General features: G+C 33.9%; 1 protein-coding gene across 2 annotated transcripts in view; it reads left to right on the top strand.

Annotated features, from left to right (window-relative positions):
• The window catches only part of FCHO2 (FCH and mu domain containing endocytic adaptor 2), a 131,209-nt gene that overhangs the window by 86,663 nt on the left and 24,703 nt on the right, over nucleotides 1–19,843 (top strand). For both annotated transcript variants that reach the window (XM_032145494.2, XM_058434227.1), the window contains 7 exons: nucleotides 5,429–5,483; nucleotides 6,395–6,570; nucleotides 8,227–8,238; nucleotides 8,597–8,621; nucleotides 10,108–10,147; nucleotides 12,498–12,589; nucleotides 17,914–18,017. In XM_032145494.2, coding sequence (XP_032001385.1) covers nucleotides 5,429–5,483; nucleotides 6,395–6,570; nucleotides 8,227–8,238; nucleotides 8,597–8,621; nucleotides 10,108–10,147; nucleotides 12,498–12,589; nucleotides 17,914–18,017 — 504 coding nt within the window. The remainder of the gene's footprint in view (nucleotides 1–5,428; nucleotides 5,484–6,394; nucleotides 6,571–8,226; nucleotides 8,239–8,596; nucleotides 8,622–10,107; nucleotides 10,148–12,497; nucleotides 12,590–17,913; nucleotides 18,018–19,843) is intronic.

Below are 19,843 nucleotides of genomic sequence, written 5' to 3' on the forward strand. Positions count from 1 at the left end.
TCTCTGACCCTGGTAATTTTCTTTATGAAATCTACTTTATCTAATATAAAGACAGCCTCTTTTCCCCTTTGTTATTATTCATGTTTGCCTAGTATAATTGTTTCCATCCTTTTTCTTTCAACCTAACTGTATTGTTATATTTGAAGTGAGTTTCTTATAGACAGCAGATAGTTCGATTATGTTTTTAAAAATCCATTCTGCCAATCTCTGCCTTTTAATTGATATATTAGGACCGTTTATATGTAATGATATTGTCAGATTTTAAGATTGCTATTTTTTGTTTTGTTTGTTCCTCTGTTTTTTGTTTCAGTTTGCTTTTTTCTTGCCTTTCTGTAGGTTATTTGAATCCTTTTGTAGAATTACATTGTGACTTTATGGAATTTTTCAGTGAATCACTTTGTAGAGCTATTTTAGTGGGTGCGCTAGGTCATTTTCCATTACTCCAGATAGTTGTTTATGGTGGTTTTTTTGTTTTGTTTTTAATAGAGCTAGGTTCTTGATCTGTGGCCCAGGCTGGAGTGCAGTAGCACAATCCTAGCCTACCACAGCCTTGAACTCCTTGGCTGAAGTGATCCTTCCTGCCTCAGCCTTCCAAGTAGCTAGGGCTACAGGCATGTGCCAACACACCCAGCTAATTTTTTTATTTTTGAGTAGAGACAAGGTCTTGCTATATTGAGCAGGTTGGTCTTGAACTCTTGGCCTCAAGTGATCCTCCTGTTTTGACTCCCACAAAATGCTGGGATTATAGGCCTGAGCCACCGTGCCTGGCCTGTTGATGTGTTTTGATTAGAATTTATCGTTGTAATCTGCAGGAGGTTGGTCCAAAAGCTGCTTACTCAGCCATATAGAAAACAGCTTGGTATTATTAAATTATTACATTGTGCTATATATTCTGTAAACAAATAGTGTATTCTAAACAAATTTAAAGTAGTCCATTGTTAAATTTGAGATAGAACCTCTGGGAGACTAAATACCTGGTGTGTTTCTAGGGTACTTGGAATGGGGACAAAGTATTTTGAAAAACTCTTTCATTCTGATTTCTAAAAAGATTCACAATTAGCAAAGTTTCCTTATTTTTAAAGTATTTTAAAGTGATATTTGCATATTAGCAAGCAGTAGAAAGAAAGGGCTCTACCTTCAGTGTTAAAAATACGGCCTTTGTCATCTTTTTATCCATGGAAGCTGCTCTTCACCCTACGTTAGATTTTTTATTTCTAGTTTTTAATTCCATCTGTTAGCTCACTGCTAGCTACATTAGACTGTTTATTTAGTCTGGAAGTGATAGTCACATAAATGCTGCCCTCAGTTCTCCCTAACCTTGTGTTGTGCCTGCCTTTACAGTTCTTCATATCTTTCTTGCTGAGCTTTAGAAAGTGATTAGAAGAACAGAATACCATACCAGTAAAAGGATTTTTGCTGCAATTCCTTGGCAGCTTTTTCTTTCTATTAAAATTTTTTTGAAATTTGGAAATCATTTCTAACTTACAAAATTGCAAGAATGAAATAATACGAAGAACACTTGTATGCCCTTTATTTTTGTCACATTTGCATTCTCTCTATGTTTGTGCATGTGTTTATATGTGTATAATATTTTTTTCTGATCCATTTGAGCACAAATTAAATATATTCTGGCCCTTTGTCTCTAAATACTTAAGTATATATTGCCCCCAAATTTTGGATATTCCATCATCTAACCACAAAAGCATATTCAGAGAAGTGTTCCTCTTTCCTGTGTCCCTTCTACCCCATTGCCTTTCCTTGTAGCTAACCGACTTTATTGTGTTCTAATTATCCTTTCTGTAGTTTTTTTTTTTAAACAAAGATAAGCAGATATATGTTTATGTTCTTATTTGCCCTTCTTACTTAAAAGTTATAATACTATATATGTTCTTTACTACTTGGCTTTTTAAAAATTAGCAGTATTTCCTGGCAATCACTCCATATTAGTTCATAGAAACTTTTCTCATTTTTTTTTTTAAACAGCTACATAGTATAATCGTTCCTCAGTGTCCTTGCAGTATTGGTTCTAGAATCCCCTGAGGATACCAGAATCACTGAATGCTCAAGTCCCTTACATAAACTGTCATAGTGTTTACATATAAGCCACACACATCCTTTAAGTCATACTTTAAATCATCTCTAGACTACTTATAATACCTAATACAATGTAAATGGATATTGTAAATAGTTGTTTTACTGTGTTTTTTAAAGATTCATGTTTTGTGTACTATTTATTTATTTATTTTGAGACAGAGTCTTGCTCTGTTGCCTAGGCTGGAGTGCATTGGCACCATCTGGGCTCACTGCAACCTCTACCTCCCAGGCTTAAGCAATCCTCCCACCTCAGCTCCCTAGTAGCTGGGCTACAGGTGCATGCCTCCATGTTCAGCTGATGTTTTAATTTTTTGTAGAGATGAGATCTGACTATATTGCCAACTCTACTGCTGGTCTCGAACTCCTGGGTTCAAGCAATCTTCCTGCCTCAGCCTCCTGAAGAACTGGGGTTACAGGCATGAGCTACCACAATCAGCTTATTTTTTATTTTTTTAAAATATTTTTGCCGGGCACAGTGGGTCATGCCTGTAATCCCAACACTTTGGGAGGCCGAGGTGAGCAGATCAACTGAGGCCAGCAGTTCGAGACCAGCCTGGCCAATATAGCGACACCATGTGTCTATTAAAAATACAAAAATTTTCTGGGTGTGGTGGTGGGCGCCTGTAATCCCAGCTGTTAGGGGCGCCTGTAATCCCAGCTGTTAGGCAGGCTGAGGCAGGAGAATCACTGCAGGAGGTGGAGGGAGGTTGCAGTAAGTTGAGACTGGGCCACTGCACTCCAGCCTGGGTGACAGAGCAAGTCTCCGTCTCAAAAAACTAAATAAATAAAATAAAAATATTTTCAATCTGCAGTTGGTTGAATACATGCAAATACTGAAACCGAACCTGCAGATATGGAGGAATGGGTCTACCCATTTTGTTTATGTACCATAGTTTATTCAGCTGTGCTTGGACATTTAGGTAATTTCTAATAATTACAGGTTATAAGTAATCTTTGATGAATAACCTTGTGCATATGTATTTTTAAATAGTTGGAGCTGTGTCTTCATGGTGAATTTCTAGAAATAGGATTCCTGGGTAAAAGAGTGAATATATATGTAGTTTTGTTACACATTGCCGGATTTTTCTCTATAGGGGTTGTGCCAATTTGTATTAATACCCACAAAGCATATGCCTTTCCCCCGCAGCTTCACCAACAGAATATATTTTCAAGCTTATGAATTTGCTGTCTTAATGTAGTTTTAATTTTCTTGGTAGTCTTTTATTTCTCATTTTGTTTGTTTTTTGCTTATGGTTTATATTTACACTCTCAGTCCTTTCGCTTCACACACCACACCCCAAGATACACGTAGTCTTAACCTTTTATTTCTTTACTTTGAGAATTTGAATGAAAAATTGGTTGTCCACAAAGCTGCTGGCATTCCTACGCAAATACCTGTTTTCTTCCTTTTATTTTTTCCTAGTCCTTGAGGAACGAGGAGGGGCCTTTTTGTCTTATCCTGTTTTTTCTTGACTCTTAGAGGACCTTGTTCTCATTTTGTCTCACATATTTGTGATATCTGTAGTATTTATTGGCTCCTCTTCTGCTTTTAGGCATGCCCAGTTTTCTTTAACTTGAAAAAAACCTTTTTCTGAACATCTGAACTGAATGTTTGTTTATCTTTCTGTGTCTTTGTGTATGTTATTTCTCCTTGTTTGCAGTGTTCTTTCAACTTATGGGAATTTTATGATGTGACCAGAAAACCCCTTCTTGAAGTTGTTAAAATGCATTGAAACTAATTTCTGAGTTATAATATAATATTTAGGCAACTTCTGCTATTTTTAATACTCCCAGCTAGATTATTTTTATCTTTTTCTTTTGAAGAATTCTAAACAAATGTATGTTTGTGTGTGTGTATATGTGTATATATATATACACACACACACATATATACACATATATACACATAGTCTCTCATGTTGGGGCTCTCATCAGTCAGCCCCAACAGCTTGCCCCAGCCAATTCTGCCCATCCATTTCCTCTGCCCAAATTCTAGAATAATATAATTTCATCTGAATTTACATTATATATATCTTTACACTTCTTAGCCAAAAGCCCGAGAAGCGATACATTATATATATCTTTAAAACATAATCACAATATCATCACATCTAGAAATAATTTACAACTCCTTAGTATTTTGAAATAACCATTCAGTATTTATATTTATCATCTTTGATGTCCATTTTATTATGCTTTGTTTAAAGTTGTTGATATGTCTTAAGTCTCTCTTGATCTATAGGTTCCCCTTCCCTCCCTCCCTCTCTATTTAGCTTTCTGGTTTTTTTTTGTTTTTTTTTTTTGTTTTGTTTTGTTTTGTTTTTTTTGACAGAGTTCGCTCTGTTGCCAGGCTGGAGTGCAGTTGCGTGATCTCGGCTGACTGCAACCTTACCTCCTGGGTTCAAGCGATTTTCCAGCCTCAGCCTCCAGAGTAACTGGGATTACAAGCATGCACCACCATGCCCAGCTAATTTTTGTATTTTTAGTGGAGATGGAGTTTCACCATGTTGGCCAGGATGATCTCGATCTCTTGACCTCATGATCCACCCGCTTCAGCCTCCAAAAGTGCTGGGACCACAGGCGTGAGCCACTGCACTCGGCCCGCTTTCTGTGTTTTTATTGGCAAGACTAAGTGGTTTGTTTTATAGTTTCCTTCAGTCTGGATTTTGCTGATTATGTTGCCATACTGTATTATGTTTTACTTCTTTATATTATTTAAATTGGCATTTGGATCTAGGGGCTTGATCAGATCCAGGTTTAGGTTTTTTTTGGTCTTGTTTTATTTTGTCAGGGCTGCCTCTGTCATGAGACACATGGTGTCTTGTTGTCACTCTTTATGGCATGTTGGCAGACATTGATGGTTTGTCTTAGATAGTTTCACTAGTTCACCCAGACTTTAAACTGCGTAAGGAGGTGCTAGATCTTATATTTCCATAGAGCTTATAGCAATAAGAATATTTAGCTTGATAATAGCTTTCAAATCACATGTACTTTTTAAACTAACTTATTCTTCCTCATTTATAACAGAAACTGTAGATATCGAGCAATCTGAATTGGTCTCCACCTCGGTGATTTTGTGCCCTGAAATTATGAGTTGTGTTTCTCCTGTTTCATTTTGCAGGTCTTTCCTCTTTCAGATATCCAAAGCATGGAGTGTGATTTGAAGCTAATTAAATAAAAGGATGTAATTTTTCTTCGGTGTTCATCATTTCGTTAACCTATTGATATCTGAGAAGTGGTTTGGTTCCTTAGTAATACCTGAGGCTACTTTGATAATCTCTAATAATTTTGTACATTACAGTTGTCATTATAATTTTTTTTCTTTTTCCCTTAGAACATTCCTGATGTAGATGAAGAAGGCTACAGTATTAAACCAGAAACAAATCAGAATATCCTTTCATCATCTAGTATTCTTATGGATTATGTTGGCATATAAGTAGGCAGTTATAAGAAAATCATGTATTAAAGCCTCTTCCAATTTTTTATTAATTATAAAATGCGATTCCTTATTTGTCATTTGACATGTGTTTTTGTTGTTGTTGTTGTTGTTGTTGTTGTTGTTTTTTTTTTGAGACGGAGTCTCACTCTGTTGCCTGGGCAGGCGTGCAGTGGCACAATCTCAGCTCACTGCAGCCTCTGCCTCCCAGGTTTCAGCGATCCCCCAAGTAGCTGGGATTAGAGGCGTGCGCACCATGCCTGGCTAATTTTTGTATTTTTAGTAGAGACAGGGTTTCTTTATGTTGGCCAGGCTGGTGAAGAACTCCTGACCTCAAGTGAACCACCTGCCTTGGCCTCCCAAAGTGCTGGGATTACAGGTGTGAGCCAACACGACCGGCCTTGACATATTTTTATTAATAAAAGTTAGTAGTCTTATTTCTGTTAAAGTCTATTTTATTCTTTGTTTTTTTTTGAGATGAAGTCTCACTCTGTTGCGCAGGCTGGAATGCAGTGGTGCGATCTCGGCTCACTGCAACCTCCTACTCCTGGGTGAAAGTGATTCTCATGCCTCAGCCTCCTGATTATCTGGGACTACAGGTGTGTGCCACCATGCTGAGCTAATTTTTTGTATTTTTAGTAGAGATGAGGTTTCACCATGTTAGCCAGGATGGTCTTGATCTCCTGAACTCGTGATCCACCTGCCTCAGGCTCCCAAAGTGCTGGGATTACAAGCATGAGCCATCGCACCCGGCCCAAAGTCTGTTTTACTCTTAAAGGTTTCATTCCTTTTTTAAAATAAATGTGTGAAAAACTGGTTATATGTCTAAGGTAATTTAAAAACAATTCTTTAACTGAAACTCACATACCAAAGAGAACCATTTCTACTCATCTAGTGATTCTGACTCTGAAGATGAAGAACCAAAGAAGTATCGGATAGAAATTAAGCCTGTGCATCCAAATAACTCACACCACACAATGGCTTCTTTGGATGAATTAAAAGTATCTATAGGGAATATAACACTCTCTCCAGCAATATCTGTAAGTACAAACACGTTTGTACTGTTTATATAAAAGTCTTTATTTTTCTTACCTACGTGTGTCTGGTCAGACATTACTTAGCAATTGTTAAGCATGTCGACTGAGGAAATGCTTAGTTTATAATTTTTATACAGGAAAATAAACTTGTGAATTTGGCTTAATTTTGCTTTTGAAAGTAGAAAGTGAAAATGTCAAAAATTCACTATTTCTGCCATTTGTTGTATTTCGTAAGCAGTGCTGTGTGTCTCTGGCAGAATTCTTTGAATTGGCAGTATTAATTTTTGCCTTATCTAATTTTGAAGTGTTTCTTCTATGTTTTGTGAGCCTTATGTAAGAGGGAATTTTATAAAAACGAATTTAAAGATTAAATTATATATTTGCATTTTTTTTAGTCTGCCACTGTAACATTTATTTTCCCATACTTTTCATACAAGGAAAGGGCACAGATAAGAGTTCTTAGTGCTAATAGTTAATTCCTCAATTCTAAAATACCGTATTTAATAGGATTTGAGGGAGAAATAAAACATTATCCCAGTAAATTTTTTCCTCATTGATGTCAATTTTAAACTTAAAAATGTTACACTATGTGAAAAAAGCATTTCTTAGGATGACAGTTAAGTATATCTATATGTGATCATCATGATTGACATTAAATCTGTTCTTCTGGATAATGAAGAATAAAGGTTTTCACCATTTCATATTGTTGTCTAATTACATATTTTATGTAGTTACATGTATTTGTTTGGAAAAAAAGGTGGTTTTCTCCCAGTCATGTACTTCAGAATTTAGTTTCAGAAGTATTTTCTTTCTACCAAAAATGTTTCTGAAATGAGGTTTTATTGTACCATTACTATTTAACGTTAAAATTAATGTTGAAGTACAGAGTTGCTTAAAAGATGGTGAATATAGGGCCGGGCACGGTGGCTCACGCCTGTAATCCCAGCACTTTGGGAGGCCGAGGCGGGTGGATCACAAGGTCAGGAGATGGAGACCATCCTGGCTAACACAGTGAAACCCCGTCTCTACTAAAAAAAATACAAAAAATTAGCCGGGCGTGGTGGCATGCGCCTGTGGTCCCAGCTACTTGGGAGGCTGAGGCAGGAGAATTGCTTGAAAACCGTGAGGCGGAGGTTGCAGTGAGCCGAGATCGCACCACTGCACTCCAGCCTGGGTGACAGAGCGAGACTTCGTCTCAAAAAAAAAAAAAAAAGGTGGTGAATATATACAAAGTATGAGGTTGTAAACCATTAAAAGTGTGTGTTATGTAAGAGCATAACTAATATAAAATATGTATGTTAAATATATAAAACAAAAGCCTAGAGGAATATATGGGTAGTGAGATTGTGAATAGTTTTAAATTTTCTCTTTTGTACTCTTCTCTTTTCAGTTTGTTTTTAAAACAATGAACATGTATTAATTTCATACTATGAAAATAATAATCAGAACAATTTTATAGTTAATATTGGATAAGAAAAGATTATATCTGAATATATTTTGCTGCCTCATTTGCTTAACTTTTTCCCACCTGACAGTGTGTGTGTTTTAAGGTATATATAGTTTAGATATGATTGAATAGGGAATGATAAATTATTACATCACAAAAATACAGTATTCAGAATTCTAACCTAATTTTCTTTTTCTTCCATGTACTACTAGAGACACAGTCCAGTAAGTACAAGGTTTTATATTTTTGCCCATTGACTTTTAAAATCATTGTAATTTTGGAAGATTGGCTTTCAAAATATTTGTATTAAATTTTTAGATTAGCAAGTTTTAGTGTTTTGCTATAGATGTTGTTGCTTTAATATTTTAAAAACATTAGGTGTTAAAACTACATGTATTATTTTTTGCTGTAAAACAAAAACTACTGACAGTTTTTTCTCTATATTTTTTATGTAAATACTTTACAATTGAGCAGATATACTAAAAACAACATAAAATTAGGTTCCCAGTATTAACGTTTTACCAAATATTTCATTATCAAATTAATTTGTTTTATGGTACCTATTTTGCATCTCTGTTTTAGGTACAGATGAATCGGAATTTGTCTAGTAAGTTTGACATTTGAATTGCTTATTTTGTCTATTAAAATTTATAAGGCAATTTGTTAATCTTTTACCCTTATGTAGCTGTAGAAATAAATGATCTTTTCTCATCATGAGCCCTACTGAATGGCTAGAAGGATAATTATTTTAAATAGAAAACAGCATATCTGTATTATTTCCTGTAGAGCTGAGAGACATGCTTTAAACTTCAATATATGGCTACAACATTTTTCAGAAATCACCAAAGCCAAAAAGTAGCTTCTGATTCAGAATGTTAAACGGTTTCACTGGCATTCTCTGTCTTATTAACCAGAAAGCGTTTATAAGATGAGTAATATTGAGCTTTACCTATTTTTAAGTTGTGTCACAATTACAAATTCTATTCCTTTTGCGGAATCATGCATTAAAAATAACAAGGGTTGTGGGAAAAATAGTTGAAGCAGCCCATTCAAAAGCTATGTAATTTTGTTGACAGAAGACTTAACAAAAACTTTAACATCAGTCTTATTAAAAATTCTAACACAGTTTAAAAGACCTAGTAAATGAATAATAAATACCAAAATAAATAAAAGTAAGGATTTTATCTTTAAAGAAATGTTGATTGTAGCTTAATGATAGGGAGTGTGAGGAAAATGAGGATAAATGGAGGGTGCTGAGTTGTGGAGATGAGAGCAAAATGCAGAAATATTGAAGAATAGCGCAATAAACACTGAGGCAAAACAACCAACCAAACTGAGCCAAGTGAAGAATGTAGAGTGAATGGGTATCATGTACTGTGATACTCCTCCATAGTTTGTGGAAGTTACTCATATTGATGTACTTTGCATTCATCAGGTATTGCTTGGTGATGCAAAGAAAACATGAAGGTGCAGCAAAAATTGCTTATGCACCAACGTGAGTTTTGCATTAATGATGCTATTCCCGTTTACCACTTGCTTGTGAAATGAGGCACATTACAAATGCAAAAGGTAGCAAAACAAACTATCTTATAAAGAGACTTGCTCCAGGTTGCTATAAGATTCTTAATTTTTCAAAATATGACATCCTCAAGAGTTAATAACTACTTTTTGTCAATATAATAATCACTAATAATATTCTTAGAACTTGAAAAATGCATTCATGATTCATCAGTTAAAATTCTTAAGTAGAATTTATGTATTTAAACATTTTTCTAATTTTTAAAGTTGCAACCCATGGTTTCTTTTCTAAACAGCAATTTTAATGAATATCATAGTTTAATTGACTCAAGTCATTTCTTACTAAAGATATTAGAAGAAACCAGGATTTAGTAGTTTCAGTTATTTTAATGTACACAATAGAAAACTTGTTAAAATCTTACTTACTTTTTCATTATTGTTTGTATTTACATTATCAATTCCAAAATTTTTAATTGTTATAGTGTTGAGATATCTGTATAGAGTTTCTCTTTTTCATTAAAATATTTTATTTCTCAGATTATGAAGTTTTCATAACATTTTAATTTTTTAATTAGATGAGGAGTTAAAATCAAAGCCATCTGCTCCACCCAATGAGTAAGTTTCCATGTTTAATTTTGTTAAAAAATAGACTTTATTTTTTAGAGCAGTGTTTGATTTATGGCAAAATTGAATGGAAAACACAGAGATTTCCCTTTATGCTCCCTGCCCCTTCATATGCCCAGTCTCTCTCTCAGTCAAATTCTCTCACCAGAGTGGTGCATTTGTTACAATCAGTGAACCTGCATTGACACATCATAATCACCTAAAGTTCACAGTTTACATTAGAGTTCATTCTTGGTGTTGGACAAATGTGTAAGGATATGTATTCATCATTATAGTATCATACAGAGTATTTTTGCTGCCCTGAAAATCTTCTGTGCTCCACCTTCTCATCCCTTCTTCCACACACATACATTTTAAGTATCCTTTTGTCCTTTTTTCTAGAGTTTTATTAGCTCTATAGTTTTAATTCCAGTAAAGTTTTGTTAATCATCCTGTTTTCTGAGCTGTCAAATGCCATGTTGGAGTTTTTAGAAGTTTAAAATTATTTCTCACTTGGTAATATGTCCTTTTACAATAAAAAAAAAAATCCATTTAACCACAGTTGGCCTTGGTAGCCTCACTACTTCTAAATAAATGATGAAACCCTAAATTCATACATGTCTGTATTTCAGCTGGTTATTCTCATGGGAATTTTCTCATTTCTTCCTTCAGTTTTGACTGTGACCTTATAAAATAATATACTTCATAAGCTTCAGAACAGAGAAGTGTGTCAAGTTGGAAAGGGAGAGAGAGGCTAGAAGGCATGTTGCCAGCTCTTCTTAAAAAAAAAAAAAAAATGCTAAGCCAATGTTGCATGGGTCTCTTTTTACTTCTGTGTCTCTCAGTAAGCATACTGTCTTTGAGTTAATGGTTTTTTGCTTGTCTGTTTTGAGACAGGGTCTTACTCTGTCTCTCAGGCTGGAGTGCAGTGGCATGATCATGGCTTTCTGCAGCCTCAACGTCCCAGGCTCAAACGATCCTCCCACCCCTGTCTCCCAGCTAATTTTTTTCAAAAAAAAATTTTTTTTTTTTTTTTTTGTAGAGACTGGATCTTGCTATATTTCCCAGGCTGGTCTCGAACTCCTGGACTCAGACTCCTGAGCCTCTCAAAGTACTGTGATTATAGGCGTGAGCCATCAAGCCTGGCCAGACTTAATGTAAAATACAAGTAAAAGTAGGCTTAGTTAAATAGGTAGTTTACAATTATTTGATACTTTTGAGGTACTAATTGAGCACAGTGGTGGTATTTGTTGGATGTATCATTTTTAAAGATAAGTTGTTGAGTGTTTTAAAACTGTTTTTAGGGATCATGCAGTTGCAATGCTAGGCTTTATCATACGAGGTGTAGTGTGCTTTCATGTAGGTGCATGTTGAGATGCTAGATATGTACTCCTACATAATTACAGCACTTTCATTATAGAGGGCCTGTTTTTGTGTGTGTGTGTGTAAGATTTCCTAAAATTTTTAAAAATAATGGCAGTTTGATACATTAAAATATGTAAGCCACCTTTCTGTACTTAAGGGCTTAAAAAAATCACTTTACCCTTTTTCTTCATCTTTGAAAATAAGTATGGCCTTATAAAATTTTAACCCAATTTTATACCACTTAAATTTTCTTTTCAGGATTGGGTGCTATGTGTGAACCAGCAGATGTGAGCCTGTTTTAGAATCAAGTAGCTGTATGTCTTTGGGCAGTTCATTTAGACGTGTGCTGCTCTTTTTTATTTGTAAAGCTGAAAGTATTATTCCCATTATGATAGCCCCCAAGGTGGTTGAATCTAACAAGGCATGATGAATGGGAATTAATCTTCCCCATTCTCCTCTGCTAACTTCACATGTTATCTTAGGTTACGCTTCTAACAAATATTGGCTGTTAAATCTGTTAATTAATTTTCTACATATATACTACTGGTAGAGTATCCAACTTTTAAATAAAAAAAATTATTTTTTTTACGGACAGGGTCTTGCTCTGTTACCCAGGCTGGAGTACAGTGGTGCAATCTTAGCTCACTGCAGCACAGAACTCCTGGGGTCAAGTGATCTTCCTTAGCTTCCTGGATAGCTAGGACTACAGGCATGCACCACCATGCCAGGCTAATTAAAAAAATTTTTTCTGTGGATATTGGGTCTTGCTATGTTGCCTAGGCTTGATCTTGAACTCCTAGTCTCAACTGATTCTCCTGCCTGAGCCTCCAAAAGTGTTGGGATTACAGGTGTGAGCCACGGTGCCTGGCCCCAACTTTTTAATTATGTATATTGAGCTGTTAGAATTCTTTCTATGAAATAAAAATAAGTGACTAGAAATTTTATACTAATAAAATATTCTTTTGTTAAAATTTTTGCTTTTAAAATATTATGGTAGAAAAGGAACCAGTGATTTACTTGCTTGGGACCCCCTATTTGGACCATCTCTTGATTCATCTTCTTCATCTTCACTAACTTCATCATCATCAGGTAAATATATATATGTATATATGTATTTTTTTAAATATAAAGAATACTTTAGTTGCTTTTTCTCATTCACTTTTTGTGCATTGTACTTAATGATCAAAATTTCTAAAAATTTGTCCTCTGTATTGCCAAATAAAAGTGATTTTATTCTGGTTTTGTTCTCTTAGATACTCTATGATTTAAACAATAAAAATTGGTAAAATACTAAGTGTTTTTTTAAATTGGCATGTTATTTCTAGGCATTTCATATCATTATCCAAATAATAATTCTTAGTGTTTATAGATAATTCAAATACAATATATATATCAATGTAACCAGTTCTTTCTTGATGGAAGTTTAAGTTGCATCTAATTTTCTAGTATTATGAACATCCATAGAAATAACATATTTTGTGCATATGTCTTATAATATGCTTGTAATAATTTATCAATTTAAAATTTATGGCTTACAAGATGATGTCCATGATACTTATTGCCAAACTGCTTTCTAGAAAGGCTTTAACACTTCCCAAGCAGTTTACGAAAGAAGTTGATAAATGTTTTTTAGTTGTTTTGGCAAGAATATATGAAGTTTCTCTTTTCATTAGTCAAAAGGCGGGCACCAAAAATGTATGTTTAATAAAACCACTGCTTGTTCAAAACAAGAAAATAAAATCAATTTTATTTGATCTTCTACCCTCTTCTCTGGGACTTCAGAATTGCCATCCAGTATTTGGGGTTAAGGAAGCGCTGGAATCATGCGGGAGGAACTTAAATCTGTCTAGTTCATGCTAGGTCACTTTGTTAGAATGTGCCACACATTCTATTTAATTTCACCACAGTAACAGCAGCATGAAGTTGTTTTTATTGTCCCTGTTTTATAGATGAAAAAAGTAAAGCTCAGAGATAATAAGTAACTTCTCCAAGATTATATAGCTAGTAAATGATGAAGACTAGTTTCAAACCTGGCTCTTACTTATTCTAAAACCATTGTTCTATCTATCACACTTTGGCAGATTAACAGCAACAACAAAAAAGCCATGTTGAAATATCTTACTATTAAAAATTAAATATTGGTTTTTAAAATTAGACTGTTTAGAGACAAAATAGTTTTAAAAGATACTATAAATGGATTATAAGAAACCTTAATCCTAAACACTAAACGCTATTTGACCTTTTGAAGGGAAGGTAATCTGCACTTAATACTTGTAAAACAGCAAGAAACAGTCAATAGATAGTTGAACATAATCTGAAGTGGCTTTATAGCCTTTCTCATTGAGCATTTGTTACTATTTAGTATTATAAAATTAACCTTATATATATTATATAAGGAAAGTAATTGTACAGGAAAATCTGATGTTGTTGCCAAATCTCTTTTGTTTAGTAAAAATATCAGAATGGTGTTTTGTGTTTAGAATGAGGAGTTCTCAGCAGTATTTTTGAATTTTGTTAATATCCCCTTATGAATTATTAAAGTCTTTAATAAAATTTTTCAAATTGGTATCACAGAGGTTTTATTTATATAGAAATTTCTTCATAATTCTGCTCATTGTTTCTTGATAGTTTCTCTAGTACAGTCTCTTTCTTTTTATAAAAGTACTCTTCCTTCCTTTTGCTACCTGTCTAAAGAGTGTTTGGCTCATATCACCATCACTTCAGGTAAAAAATGGTTCATTTTCATTTAGTGGTCATTGATGTTTGACCCTTAGGAAGTGATAAAATATTTATCAACTTTTTGCTGGTTTTAAAATTCACTTCAGTATGCATTTTTAAATCTTCCTATATAATATGAAAAGTAATGTTGTAAATTTTGCCTTTCAAAAAAAAGTTAGTGATGCTCAAAAGAGATTGTTATCCTGTTATATAGTAGTTACTATTAAGTCTTCACTTGAACAGAATATAATTGATCAAACTAATTAATTGTAATTGCGATTCTCCTGTTTTACAGAACTGGCCCTAAGTGAAATTACGAAATAGGCATCTTATCTTAAATTTTTATTTCACTTATTTTTATTGTTTTCTTGGTACTCGCTAGTTACAACAAGTCTTAAACTTTGTCCTACCATTCTTTGCAATGCGCTTATCTCCCATCTTAACATCCTCTACCCAGGTACCCATTTTAACATTTTAGCAAGGTCCAGGTTGTGAGATCATTCCATGCTCTCCTGTGTGTCTTTCAGAATCTTAATTCATCACTGACCTCATCTTAAAGCAGGCTAAAAAATAATTTCAGTCAATCAGTTAATAACTGATAGTTAAGAATCCCAGTGTTGTTACATGTTTTAAAATGTTGATTAGGGCTTGGCTGAAAAGTAGTTTCAGTTGCATCTTATACTATGTAGACTATAAATAAGCATTCATGTTTATGTCAGATATGAATATATATAAACATTGATATGTGTATTTTTAAAAATTTAACATAAATATCTTACACCTACCTCCCCTTTGTTAAGTGCCAATGTAGACTACTTTCTCTGCTTATGAATTAATTGAACTCTTGTGCTCGCAAAAAAAAAAAAAAGAACGCTTAAAATTATTTTTTGAAAAATATTGGGCTGTTTTTAAATATTAACTCGAACACTGATGTAGTCCAATGTACTTCCTGGGGCAGTTTTATCACTGGACAGTGATGAACTTTGTTGAGTACCACACATACACGGCATTATTGCTTTGCTACCTTGTCGAATCTTTTTAGATCTTGTACTGACTATAAATAGTTACCTTTGCTCCTCTGGGAAAACAGGAATAACTCTGACTTTATATAATTTTGGACCTTCAGTTTTTCATATGCATTTTAAGTTTCTAATGTACATACTTGTTTTCTTCAGTTAATGTAGTTTGAACTTACGCTCTTCTTCCATGTGTTGTTATTAAATTTTCTAGTTTCAAATAATTAAAACAAGATAACTATTTGGTTATATGGATTTATGTTTAATTCTAGAATTTTCCTGTTGCTTCTAGGTTTTTGTTTTCTTCTTATTCATCTGACCTTATAGAGCACAGTAGGAACTTCACTTCCTTTCTCACTGATTTGCCTGGGTGTGTGATAATTGAAAATTTACTTGAAACCCGGTCAGATTCTGAGTCTAGAAAGTCCATCACCAGACTTTTCCCCCAAATCTCTACTTTTTTCTGCTGTAACAGCACCACTAGAGAGTGCAGATAAAGTTCCTTTTGCTTCATGGCTACAAAGTCAGTGGATTTTCTTACTGATGAACTTGTTACAATTAATAGCTCCAGTGCTGCTCAGAAGACATTCCAGAGATTGCATTGTAAAGCTGAAAATACTTTTAGGTTTCCTAGTGCTTTGGATGGGATTTCTTCCAACAGCTGCATCTCTGAGGATCACAATGACCTTTGCCTAATATTACATGTTTTGAAAATGTACCTACAGAAGCAGCTAACAGTGCTGCTGCTATTTCTTCTACATCATCATTATTGCTTCTAGATTCTAGATTAGTTTCCACTTTTATTCAGATAAAGAAAGGTATGACAAGCATGCTTTGTCTATTCACTTTAGTTAATGTCTGAGGGCAGATACAGAGTAGCCCTTATCGCCTATGTTTTTTTATACTTCATAGGTCAATTCATATTTCTTGAAACACTGCTTCTAATAGAAATTTGTAGCAGTGAGCCCCACCCCACCATCAGCAAAAAATAAAACACAGGACACTGAAGAAAGTGAACAATTGCAGTTATCTCCTTCAGAAGCTTCTAGAAGCAGTGCCTAATTGACCTATGCAGATATAATATAGATTCATTTATAAACAGTGGTGTTAATAAGTATTGTTACTAGCTTTTCTCGAAAAGCAAATTTTGAACTGAACTTAATACTTCTACCGGGCTTGGTTTGAGTCAATCTAAATGCATTTGGACAGACCACTTGATCAGTAATAAATACCTCTGCTGTGTAAACTCTCTCACAAGTTTGAAATAACTTAACATAGGCTAGTGCCAGTTTCATTGATAATGAACATATCTTTAAAGTAGATATGTAATACACAGGGAGGTGTTATGGACTTCAGATTTTGGTGCACATTTCTTCCAGTGTACAGCTTCAAGTGTGAGTGCAGCATGAAAGAACTCGTACTGACTGGAAAAAGACTGGCCTCAGAATCTAACCTTGATTTACCAGCTTTTTTGTTTTCCTTAAGCAACCTGAACAGCGTTTGCATCTTTTATCTCTTAATATGGTATACTTTCTAAGTGATTCCCTACGTCCCATGCATGTACAACTTTCAATCCATGTGACTACCTTTTTCTTTAGATCTCTTCCTACTACCTCTGTGCGCCTTCCTTTCATGCCTCCTTGATTCCTCCATTGATGATTAAAGGCCTTTAGCTTTGCAGTTTATTTCCCTGTTTGTATACTTAGGCCCACTTATATATTTTTAATTTTATACATCTCTAAACTTTGAAAACATGCTGAATATGTTTCTTCCCACCCATTATATTTTTCAGTCTCTGAATTATAGCCTGTATTTTAGTGTGAACCAAAGGGCTTTGAAAATCATTTAAGTTAATTTATTAATGATTAGTAAACATGATTTTAAAGAGGGTTTAAACCTATTTACTGCCATTTTTTTTACTCCTGCTTTGATTATGCTAATACATTTGTAACATTTGATGATGTATACATGACATTTATCCAGTAATTTACATTGTGATGAGATTAAGAATACTAATATTTCTGATTTGTAAAATTAGCAAATGGCATTGAAAAACTCAACACTAAATTTATATAGGACTTAGGAACAAGTTAAGATATTATTTTGAACTTACCAAAGTTAATTGTAATGATTTGGGGAATTTTTTTTTAGTAAACTAACAGAATATCTGATTATCTCAAATAATGTTACCCCCTAAAATGTTACAATGTGGTTCAACTTAAAAGGCAAATTTAACAATTTTAATTAAGGTAAGTATTTTATTTAGAGTTTACAATATTATTCTGGAGGTACAGCTTCAAAGGCTTGGTCTCGAATTACTATCTGTAAAATAGATGTATTGGCAATAAACAAATGACCTTTGGCCTTAAATTGATTTGTTCTCATCAGCTAATGTATCAGATTTAATTTTTATATGTATAGATAATTGAAACAGGAATAAAATTTATATGTGTCAGTTATTGAAAGGTTAACTTTTTTTCAGGAATATTACTGGTCACTTCAAAATAAAGCGTATTTGGTAGATTCCCAATATTTCAACATCCATAATTACATCTAAAAAAAGAGCCTCCTGAAAAATGAGCTTTGATTACCAACAGTTTCTTTATAATGGAATGTCTTTATGTAAGGATTGCTACATACTAATGATTTTCTTCAAATTCTCTTTTTCCCCTCAACCAGCCAGGCCCACAACTCCTCTTTCTGTAGGCACCATTGTCCCACCTCCGAGGCCTGCTTCCAGACCAAAGCTTACTTCAGGCAAACTCAGTGGGATTAATGAAATAGTATGTACTCAGGTTTTTTAAAAATTATATAACTGTTTTGATTTAAGATGCAAATGATATTTTTCTATATGCCCTTTTACAGTTAATTGCTTGAAGTTTTCTACCCATGTCCTCACAGTATAGAAAAATTTTCCCAGCTAATGCTTCCTTTACTCTTCCTTGTTATCACAGTGATCATACCTGTGAGACACGACATTGTCCAGGAGGAAAGAGATTTCCTGAGAAAATTGGCACATTATAAAAATACCATTCAGTATCCATTGTCTCACAATAAAGAAGCGGTTTTCATATAATTCTACTTAAAGTCAAATGTTAAGAAAATAAATGGTGGCTTGTTTTCAGACCTTAAAAGTATACTGCAAGGAGGATTATGGAAGGCATCTAGCTCAGCGTTTAAAATTTTTCACATAAGGAAACTGGAGTCCACATCATCCAGTTGACTTATAAAAGTACATGCATGGGTGGGAAATCATTGGTTTTTAAAAGTCATCAGATAGAGAAAATCTATAGACTCTATTCAGTGAGGCTCTCCCAGTCTATTTGCCTTTGATCTGGTTTGCTTTGCTTCGTCTTCTACACTAATTGCCAGTTTAATTACCAGAATTAAATTTCTAAGTCCAGTTTAATCTTTTTTCCCTTGATACACATTTCCAGTGGTTTCTCAGTCTGTGTGGTTAAATGTTGTAGCTGAATGTACAAGAGTCTTTATAAAGCTGCCTCAACAACCTATGTTACCAGACTGTCCATCTTTCTCCCCTTTTCAACCTAGGTTCCAGCCACTTGAGACTTTTCAGTGTTCCTTAAACACATCATGGTCTTTTACATGTCCGTGTCTTCTTCCTGTGCTCTATCTCAAATGCCCCTCAGTTTTCTATGTCACAAATTGACCTCTTTCTTTAAGACCTAGCTAAATATCACCACCTAGGCAAAACCCTCTTTGATCATTGCTTCACTTCTCTTCCTTATTATCCAGATACTTTGCTTATATTTTTGTTAGTTCATATATCACCTTGTATGTACTTTGTGTGTGTGTGTTACCCTTACTGGGCTATGCCTTCATCAGTCTCATATCCTCAGTACTTTGCATGATGCCTGTTGGGTGGTACACAGTTATGAAATGTTCAGTGAATATATCGAAAAGCTTCGGCACCAAGTATTGAAATGGTGATATCTTTCTTTTCCGAATGAACACTTAGTGAAAGTAAAATGAAAGACTAGGTACAAGCTGCCAAGGAGAAGGTTATTATTTAAGTAATATAGAAATTACTACATTTAAAAATACTTCATTCTCTTTTTTAAATCAAGTTATGACTAGAACTTTAAGTACATTTTAATAAATTGATTTTTTTCCTGATTGTAAAAATAGTAAATGATCATGTTATAAAATTTGGAAAACAGAAAAAGCAGAGAAGGAAAATTATAAATTTCCTCTGTATTTCACCACCCAAAGATAACTTATCACTGTTAACATTTTTTGGAATGCATAAGTGTTTATCCAGAGGCAGTAAAATATAGTTAAAAGTACAAGCTTATTAGCCATGTATTAGCAGAGCAACATTAAGCAGTTATTTAATCAGAGTTTTGTTGCCTCATGGATAAAATATGTGTAATGATATTAGGTTGTGAGACTTAAATGAGTTAATACATGTAAAACAGAACATTGTTGAATGCAAATAGTTGCTCAAAAAATTATTGATATAGGCATATTTTTAAATAAAAAGTCATACTTTACATATTTCTAATTTGTTTTCTACTTGCAAATATCTTTCTATATAATGAATTATTCTTTGATTATAATTTTATTTATAGAATTAGGGGATACAAGT

The sequence above is a fragment of the Hylobates moloch genome, unplaced genomic scaffold (genome assembly GCF_009828535.3).
Source record: "Hylobates moloch isolate HMO894 unplaced genomic scaffold, HMol_V3 SCAFFOLD_23, whole genome shotgun sequence".
Lineage (NCBI taxonomy): Eukaryota > Metazoa > Chordata > Mammalia > Primates > Hylobatidae > Hylobates > Hylobates moloch.